We start from the raw sequence: 10,143 nt of genomic DNA on the forward strand, positions 1-10,143 counted from the left end.
ATCTCAGGCAACTTGGGGATGAACCTGAGGATGCTGTGTTTGGGAAGAGCAATCTGCTGAGCTCCAATTGGCCTGGTACGTCTGTGGCAGAAATGTCCCCTTTCTATCCAGTTGCTGAGTGCTGCACCTCTGTGGCCATTTTGGTTTTGGCTGTGAGAGAGCAGATACTTAGTCTTTTTATCTTCATCAAAATCCCAAAAAGATCTGTCAGCCAGGAATCCTGCTATTTGGTGTGTATGCATTGTTTGTGTGTGTGCTCATGCATGCGTGCTCACATGTGCGCATGTGCTTGAGAGACCACAAATTAGGGAAAGTGCAACTAGAAGTAAGCTAGGGAAAGGAAGAGGAAGAGGAGAGTAAGAAGAAGAAAATAAACAGTTGTATGGGTAGGACTGAGACTTAAGAACAATGTAAGCAATCTAGCAAAAAGGGGTAGAAAAGAAAGGGATTGGACAAGTGGGAGGCAGGCTTTTTGTTTGCTTCCCAAACTCCTGTGTGCAGAGCCTGTTGTGGGAGCTACTGGAAGGTCAGAGAAAGAAAGTCTCAGAAGGACTCAAGAATGAACTGAGACACATCTGAGGGGAACCCACAACACTGACAAAAAGGGCACCCCCAGGAAAGTTCTACACTCACCATGTGTCTAGCAGTGAACAAGCCAAGGAGAATCTACAGTGCTGGCAAATGGCCAGGCAGTGGCCAAAGAGGAGAACTTCCACCAGGGTCTTGGGGAGAAATACGAAGACTAAGAGGAAAAATTGGTTCTGCATCGACAGGGACCATAGGTGACAGCTGCCTTAGCAAGAGCAATGAGAAAGTCCAAAAAGAAGCTGAGAGAAACTAACGGCAACAATGGGCACAACTGACCCTCAGGACTCAGACACTTGGAAAGAAACCAGCTGACAGCAACAAACGGGGTCGGTATAGATATAGTGATCTTCTGTTTCTGAGAGGACTTTTACTGTCCAGGGAAATCAATAGTTCCATTAAAGTATTTCTGAGGTGCCACCATCTATAGGTTATCTGAAAAACAGCTAGATGGTAGCTTCTATAAAATTGTTGCATAGGGGTATCAACCTTCTGGGCCATCTGCAGTCCTGTCAGAAGCAGCACAGTCAATAATAAAAATTAAGGTTAAACAAATTAATCATTAAAATTAAGGCTGTAGCCCCCAACTCCAATCTATTCTGGAGAATGACTGATGGTTTCCCATTGGTAGATGATGTTGGGTGGAAGCAGAAAGGATGGCAGGAAATGTACCCATCAGTGCCCTGAAATTACCCTGCATTAAATTGTGAAAGGGCAGCAGCACTGCCCACCTGTTCTGCCAAGTGTCCAAGCAGTAATCAGGTGCCCAGACAATTGGTTCTTTTAGATCCAGAGACAATACGCACACCAGTGAGTAAAGACACTTTAAGCTTTATTATTAACTTAAGCAAACAGATATAAACAGTAACATAGTTTAGACAGAGTAAACAGAAGCATAAACAGCATAACAAAGAAAAATCGTAATATACTAAGCAAGTTGTTACCCAATCTCCCATAGGCTGTCAGGAGCCCCTTAATAAAGACAGTGGAGATACCCCAGGGCGGCTCCATTTCCACAGCACCCAGAGCGCAGGTCTGTGCAGAAGTTCCCAAACTTGAGAGGCAATCTAAGGTTTTTATCAAAGTCTGGTCCTAACACCATGTGACCCTGTTTCCATGGTACAGAGACTGCAGGATCTGACCTTGACTGGATAGTTCCCAGGGTCCAGAGCACCTGTTTATATCCAAGAGCCTGGGAAGGTATACAGCTAAGCTAGTGCTTAATATACACAATCTTGGGGTGTTTTCTTTTCCCCATTTCAAACAGAAATAAAAACAAGCCAGCTAAACATTAGTATAACTCAAAATAAACTAAGTTTCTTTGTGTGAAGGAGAAAAATCAAAATCTGTCACTTAAACTCCTTGAAATAACAATGGTCTTCTCTATTGCCACTGCACCACCCTTCTTACTGAGGCACAGTAAAGGTAAGCTGTGGGGACAGCTCTAGTTACTTTAATATACTTTCCTCCTGGTTCAAAGATGGCAAGAAAGGCCATCAATGCAGGGCCGCAACTGGGGGGGGGGGGGCAAGTGGGGCATGTGCCCCAGGCGCCACATTGGGGTGGGGAACCAAAATGGGTGTGGAATCCATGTTTGCCCCGAGTGACACAGACCCTAGTTGCGGCCCTGCATCAATGTGGCCTTGTAGGAAGCCCTTGCTGGAAGGCATTTTTGTCTGAAATCCGCCCACCCACCTACCCCCAATACGGTATGGTACCTCTGCTTTGGAGCAGTGCTAACAGGAGTCTTTGTTTGATTGAGGAACTGGCATGTTGGGGGGGGGGTTTAATTAGCAGCCCTGCTCCTACAGTAGTTTTCAAGCTGCTGTGGCAGCCTGTGCACTGAGCACCAGTTTTGGTTACTTCCCACACCCATGCCCATTCTGATGCTCTGAGGTAAAGACAAAGATGCTCATAGATGTCCTAAGCATCACAACCTTTTCTAAGGACATCTGCAAGCATCTGCACTGGAATCGAAAGGTGTTGTTTGAAGGAGGATTAGAGTGATTAAGGTAGAGATAAGCAGTCTGGTTTCCCTCCAGATATTCTGGACTATGCCACATTTCCAAACTGCTTGGATCTGAACAGAACTGAGCTCCAAAGCATCTAGACATCATAGGTTTCCGTTCCCACGCTTAAAGATTTCCGTGCGGAAACAACTTTGGTCCACGAGATGGTGCTGTCAGCGCAACCCAAAGCCTGCCTGTTGGCTCGGCCGATGATGAGTCACCGTCTCGGCAGCCGCAGAGCATCATTTCCTAGAAAGGTGAGGTAAGTAGGAGGGTGAAAGGGAGGAATGATACGTCATGTGGCGTTTCTGATTGGCCGAGAGGATTGTGCAGGACTATAAATAGAGGCTCTCGCCCAAGCGTTCGGGGCAGAAATTGGAGGAGGTGTGATTGTTAGGTTTTTGCTTCGCTCTCGGTGCCCCGGGGGAATGCTGGTTGCCTGACTGTGCCGCCAACGCCGCGCCCAGGACGCGAATGAAGAAACTTCTTCTCTTGCTCTTCAACTATCGGGGACTCGCGAGAAGGGGGGGACGCAAGGGAAAACGCCGCCGAAAATGGCCTCCTTCCATATTCGAAACGCGCGGCCCGAGGACTGCGCCGATATTTTGCGCCTCATAAAGGTATACCTCGCTTCGTTCCAGCCGTGGAGCCCCGACCAGCCGCCGCGCGCAGCCGCGACTGCTGGGGAAAAATCTTAATAAAATTAAACCCAAGGCTGTGCGGTTCGCCTGCTTTTGTTCTCATGAGCAGCCAGAAAAGGTTTTGTGTAATATAAAATACGGAGCCCTTGCCGGATGATCGGAGACGGGGGGCGGGGGGGGGGGGAAGCGAAGGGTTATCGCAGCAACCAGAAAGGCGGCGGGATCCCCCCGGAGCCCGGCTACTCTTATCAGCAGCCTTCCAAAGGCCGTCTGACTTTCAGGAGACAACAGCAAGGACAACACAAAAATCCGCAGGGGCCTGGCTACCATTTTTCTTGCTTTTCTTCACATACAATTTATCTTGTTCTAAGAAAAACAAGAGGTCTCCTGGCATATTAAGAATCAGCACGTTGGTTATGCCATACTTTTTCATACACTGAAGTCTACAAAAGCTTCAGCTATTAAAAAAAATGCCCTTTAATATGTTAAAAAATTAAGTACCTAACCCTGTGGAAATGACCATTATTTATAGATAATGTACACTGTATTTATGTACTGTTTTCCCTCCAACTTGTACTGTTTTTTCTCCCTATGGAACTAAATATATTTTATCATAATATTCCATTTCTGATTATGTGGATTATAGCATGCAAAAGCTTAGGCAATAATAAATGTATTTGTGTTTAAGATAACACCAAATTGTTCGTTTTTCACTGCAATAAAGTAATAGAGCAAACAATATTTTACTGCCACAGAGATTGAGCAATCTCCACCTGAAGTAGTTTTACCTTTGCCCTTAAGTGATATGCAACAGCACTTGTTTAATTTACTTGTTTTTTAAAAAAATAAGATAAATTGTGTTTCATTTATGGGCAAAGGTAAAACTCCTGAGGGTGGAAATTGTTTGCTCAACCCTGAAACAGCCTTTCTTCCTTTTGAACACAGATATCTTTGCCCTTGTGACTTGGCAAAGAATTCCTTCCTCTTATGCAACAGTCTTTATGATCAACCTCTGTGATACTATTAAAAACAAGGCTTAAGTTTTAATTGATTCTACAATATCTAGTCTGATTCTTTTGTCCTAAGACAGATTCTGAGAGCCAGACATACATATGATGTTAAATGTTCCAATCCAAGATTGGATTTTGGGATCCATTCCCAAATACTTGGGAATGGTTCTTTCCATTACTCTACAAGGCTAAATCCTAATGTTTAGTTCAACCCTACATTAAAAAATAAATTTATGGGATGATATATTATAATTTTATTTCTGACATTTTAAGTACTTGCAGTTGCCATAGACATCCAGAGAGTTCAAATCCAGGAATATTTCTTTGGAAGTATGTCCCATAGTATTCAGTAGGTCTTGCTTCCAGATAGGTTTACACAAGACTGTGTTCCATAGTGCAATTCTGTGCCCGTTTCTCAGAAATAGCTACCATTATATTGTACCTTTAGCAATTATCAGAGGATTCCCTCCAGTCCAGATGCTTACTAAGACTTTCATAAACATTTTTTCTCAAACAAGTAGATAGTGTGTTACATAGTGGAGTAAAGAACATAGCTTTCCAAAAAAATATACGAAGTTTATGTCTAATGGAACAGGAAGTTAGCCCTAATATGTTCTGTTTTGGACAGGAGCTTGCTAAATATGAAGACATGGAGGATCAAGTAGTACTGACTGAAAAAGGTAATATTATACATTAGAATAAATCTGGTCAATTTAAATGGGAGATTGGAAATGATAATTAGATCATCCATATGTTCTCACTCTGTAGATCTGCTTGAGGATGGTTTTGGAGAACATCCTTTCTACCACTGCCTCGTTGCAGAAGTGCCAAAAGAACACTGGACACTTGAAGGTGAAACTTAACGGTTGTAATGTCTTTATTAGAAAATAATAGGATTTAAACACAATAATAGTTATAATTATACATAAACTTTCAAGGGCTAAATACTGATCAGTTGGATTAAAGAACCCTTCCATTCATGGAAGACAAGGTCTGAATCCAAGACATATTTTCATGTTTTAAAATGCTTATTTTAAAATATGTCTTTGATTCAGTCCTTGTTTTCCATGAATGGAAGGGTTCTTTAATCCAGTTGATCAGTTCTGCTGGCAGAGAGAGGGAGGAGAAATTTTTGGTGATTCCTTCCTTCCCATTCCCAAAAGTATCTACTCTGGAGAATTTGAGGACCATCCAGAATAGCATGATTGCTGACAGTGGGGGGAGGGTTGGAGAATCATCTCCCCACTTCCCTGCTGGCTGGATTGTACTGAGCATTTCATTCAGGGAATGTGCCTATTGGCAGGAGCAAATTCTGAATCCAACTTGGTGTATTCTTTTTCCTTTTGCTTTTTTTAAGATTGTTTAGTTATCCTGAAGACTATGGAGAACCAGGTATCCAGATACAATAGTAGAAGAAAAAACAGTGTAATTCCACTTCATTACATGGTTATTCTTGTTTGACCCTAACTTATTGCTATGCAATCCTGTTAAATCACATTTTCTTTAATTTGTCCCAATCTTCAGGTTACAGTCTCTAGCTTCGCCATGTACATGGTCCTTCCGTGTACATGGATGGGCGGGGAGGTAACTAAAAGATCCGTTACACAATAAAGTAGATGATCATGATATATAAGGTAAGGTCTCCAGGGACAAATACTATTCCCAAACATTTACCTCAAGTAAGAAGAAAGCATAAAAAACACTCGGTAGATCAGAAATCATATATATAATTTCTGTTTTTAGAAAACTATAAAGCATAGTACAATATAAAATCAGATTGGAGTCAGTAGTGTCTTATGTAAATGTAACTGGAAAAAGCAAAAAATGGTGAAAAGTGAACATTTGCTCCGTTTTACAGCTGCTAGTAAAAAACACTGCTAGCAATTAACACAGCTATTGCAATTCAACTGAAGAATATAGCTGCTCTTAATAACCTTAGATGTTAATAGATGAAACAGTGCTTTTGCCTCCTTTAAACCATCTTTTCATTGTGAACAAACTGTCAAATTTAGTTAGAAGATAAACATCAAGGACTTTGATTTGGGAAAAGTCCTTATGTATAAATGTAAGAACAATCAATTACCATAGCATTCTGATCTGCCGTTGTGAATTTGTTGAAGTTTGTATTGCTCCAACATGGTATCGATAGGAAAGAGTGTCTTTTAACAAAAAGTTCTGATTTTAATGACAAACTGACACAACTGGCCATCTACTTCAGTTGTACAGTTACTAGGCATGTGCAAGTGCAGAGTTCAGTTAATTGCATCTTATTAATAAAATACTGCCTTTGACCAGTTTTTACTTGATGGGGATCTGTACTCTACTTGAACTGCTGCTTCTTACCGCATCTACTGAATTATAAATGTTTACTTTGCAGCATAACAAATTAATTTTGCATGATTACGATATCTGTTTTGACAGATGCATGTAAAAGGTGAAATACACTAACTTGTTCTATTTTAATGATACTCTATCTAGGTAAAATAAAAATAACTTTCATTGCAGGCTATGGTATTGTGGGCTTTGCCATGTATTATTTCACTTACGATCCATGGATTGGAAAACTGCTGTATCTTGAAGATTTCTTTGTGATGAATGAATTCAGAGGTATCTTAGATATTTATATTTTAGAACCATGTTAGAACCAAGCAAGTCTTACACAAGTATGATTTATAAAATTATAATTTTCTTATCTTTAGGCTTGGGCATTGGTTCAGAAATTCTAAGGAATTTGAGCCAGGTAAGTAGGTGGTTATGATTTTCCATTGTACAGGAAAAAAAATCAAACTGGTCAATTAGTCAAAATTAACTTCAATACAAGTCGAAATTGATCTGATAAGTTATTCTATTCATGCTTTACTCATTGATGACTAGTTACCTAATGGGTCTCTTAGAACAATTTTCAAAGATCATTATAGTTCTAAAAAATAATTTAAGAAGATGTATATATATAATGATCATGTTAATTCCCTTTTGGGATAAACAGTTATATAAAACATAGAAATTGAAAAAAAATAGTGAGCCAACGAAATTAAAGGCATGAGATAAGGTAAGAAAAACATAGTTAAAATTAGTTTACACCAGCACCATTCACTGTACTTCTTCATATCTTCTATCCTTGTAAACAATGCTTGCTTCCACCAATCCACACATTGTTTCATACATTACTTTTTGTTCTTTCAATCATTCAGTAATAACTTAATAAATGACAAATATGTTGACATTTTAAAGAATCATTTCAATTGTGTGTCAATTACCACTTTCTCTGCTCATTCCAAGATAGCTGTTACTATGCTGTATTCAAAATATATTTGTGGATTGGAAGTTCGATACCCTTTCCTCAGCAGGAAATGTATTGTATGATCATAATTTAACCTGCATTTAGAATTCTTTGTGGTGGCACTCTGAACCATAGTTCAAATAACTGTTGGCAAAATTAATTTAAAATACAATATAAGCAATAAGGCCAAAAGTTGATTCTCAGTCCCATAAAGCTGATATTATTGAAATACTGTTGTTGAAATAGTACACGTAGTCCTCGCTTAACAATGGCAACTGGGACTGGAATTTCCATTGGTAAGTGAGGTAGTCGTAAAGTGCAATGTCACATGACAATGCTGCTTAGCAATGGAAATTGCAGCACTCCCAGTTGCCATTGTTAAGCAAATCACTGCGGGCCGTTACAGAAGTCATACGGTCATCATCTGCGACCTTCTGCCAGCTTCCCCATTGACTTTGCTTTTAGGAAGCTGACAAAGAAGATTGCAAATAGCAATCAAGTGATTGCGAGACATTGTGACGTAATTACGAGCTAGGCACCAAGCCGCAGATCACAAGCGCATGACTGGGGACACTGCATCAGCCATAAATACGAGGACCAGTTGTAACTACCACTCATGCAGTGCCTTTGTAAGTTTGAATGGTAGCTGAGCAAGTGGTCGTTAAACAAGGAACACTTGTATGTTTTAGTTAAATGTGTGACTATGCAGTGTCCATCCAGTTTTTCAGTTACTTCGTACCCTGTTGTGAGGTGTTTTTTTTTTAACTGTTACTGAGGTTAACCTGTAAAATACTGGTATCTTGGGTTGCAAAGCAGTCAAAAATACATTGGAAATTTTTTGTAGCTGTCTTGGAACCTGTATGTATGTATGTATGTATGTATGTATTTACTTACTTACTTACTTACTTACTTACTTGCTTAATTACTATCCCACCTTTATTATTTTTTATAAATAACTCAAGGTGGCAAACATACCTAATACTCCGTCCTCCTCCTATTTTCCCCACAACCACCACCCTGTGAGGTGGGTTGGGCTGAGAGAGAGTGACTGGCCCAAAGTCACCCAGCCGGCTTTCATGCCTAAGGCAGGACTAGAACTCACAGGCTCCTGGTTTCTAGCCTGGTGCCTTAACCACTAGACCAAACTTTTGAGGGATTCCTGATGTAATTCACATGAGCACACAAGGAATATTTAAAATAGGCAGTAATTTTAAGATATATATATATATATTTATAGTTCCCCAGTACCATGTCTTAAGACACCTCTGTTATGTGTGTTTTGTTTTGCTTTCTCCAGATTGCTGTCAAATGCCGTTGCAGCAGTATGCACTTCTTAGTAGCAGAATGGAATGAACCTTCCATTAGATTTTACAAAAGACGGGGAGCTTCTGATCTATCATCTGAGGAAGGATGGAGACTTTTCAAAATAGACAAGGAGTATTTGATGAAGATGGCAACTGAAGAATGAGGAGTTTTGTCAACCCAATAACAAATTAAATTTGTAATTTCTTGTTTTGCTATTCCTGCCTTACTTAATATTGAAATAGTTAATGTGTATCCTAATCATCTAATACCAGTGGTGTAGATGTTATTGTGTTGTGGACTTATAGGACTCCAACAGGTAGCAACAGTTTATTTGCCTGTCCCCTTGTCAATACATCTGTGATCCTAAAATGTCTTACTACGTGTAACTTCATTGTTGTAAGTATCATTCAAATGTGTACAGTGTACACACTGGTATGTTTTTTTTTAATTAATTACATATATGAGGAAACAAATGTTTTTCATATTAGTGATCACAAATGGTTGTGTCTACTTTTATTTACCAGCTTTCTTCTCCAATTGTTTATAATGCCCTGGTACATCCATTACAATTTTGCTTCCTTTTTACAATCTCATTGCACATACTTTCACTGCCTTGTATCCCTTTTAATCCATTGCCAGTTTGAGGAGCTCTCAAGGTGTTGTTAGACATTTAATCACTTGGGAAGTTTCACACAGATCAAGATAAGACATTCCTAGGAAAATTAAACTACTTCCAGAAGCATGCTGTCACTGCCATGTTAAGGTCCTTCAAGCTTGACAGTAGAGAGATAATAGTTGGGTGGGACATAGAGGGTAAAAAGTAGTGATAGGTAAAATAGGATAGGGGAGGGGAAGCAATTCCCATTGATGTCTTCCTCTTCAAAGATTCCTTTAACCACATTACAGATGAGCATATGATTCATTGGTACAACTACTGTGGGCAATCCACTATAACATTTTCCCCTATTGTAGTAATGCCAGACAGCATTCAGGCTAAAGCAGTTCATTACCTACTTCTCATATTTACTGACGAATGAAAAACCAACCAAATTGGTAGTTTCTCTTCTGCTACTACATTATATACTGCTATAAAACTTGTGTCTGTAACCTTACACTGGACGAAAGTGCATTGTAGGGCATACCTTTTTCAACCAAGGGTACCTCAGATGGGCTTACAGAATGTGTCCAAAATCTGGGACCCATTACTCCCGTGGAATTGAAATTCGGCAGATTTTATAAAACATGACATAATTATCATAAAATGTGACACAATACAAAATGTCAAAACATTTCCTGTGGTCAACTCCTGTTGT

At 39.8% G+C, this 10,143-nt stretch overlaps 1 protein-coding gene across 1 annotated transcript; it reads left to right on the forward strand.

Moving 5' to 3' along the window:
- Window positions 1-3,011: 3,011 nt before the first annotated feature.
- Window positions 3,012-9,328, forward strand: SAT1 (spermidine/spermine N1-acetyltransferase 1). Its single transcript, XM_063305192.1, has 6 exons — window positions 3,012-3,214; window positions 4,874-4,925; window positions 5,014-5,097; window positions 6,751-6,852; window positions 6,945-6,985; window positions 8,823-9,328. Exons 1-6 carry the CDS (start codon window positions 3,149-3,151, stop codon window positions 8,991-8,993), a joined length of 516 nt encoding a protein of 171 aa, XP_063161262.1. The 5' UTR covers window positions 3,012-3,148; the 3' UTR covers window positions 8,994-9,328.
- Window positions 9,329-10,143: the final 815 nt, after the last annotated feature.

Source organism: Candoia aspera, chromosome 5 (assembly GCF_035149785.1).
Source record: "Candoia aspera isolate rCanAsp1 chromosome 5, rCanAsp1.hap2, whole genome shotgun sequence".
Taxonomy (NCBI): domain Eukaryota; kingdom Metazoa; phylum Chordata; class Lepidosauria; order Squamata; family Boidae; genus Candoia; species Candoia aspera.

Bases quoted from the DNA above. Each gene is read 5' to 3' on its own strand.
- SAT1 (XM_063305192.1), top strand. From the start codon at position 3,149: ATGGCCTCCTTCCATATTCGAAACGCGCGGCCCGAGGACTGCGCCGAT. The intron at 5,098-6,750 runs GTGAAACTTAAC...CTTTCATTGCAG, and splicing joins AGAACACTGGACACTTGAAG to GCTATGGTATTGTGGGCTTT. The intron at 6,853-6,944 runs GTATCTTAGATA...TCTTATCTTTAG, and splicing joins TGTGATGAATGAATTCAGAG to GCTTGGGCATTGGTTCAGAA.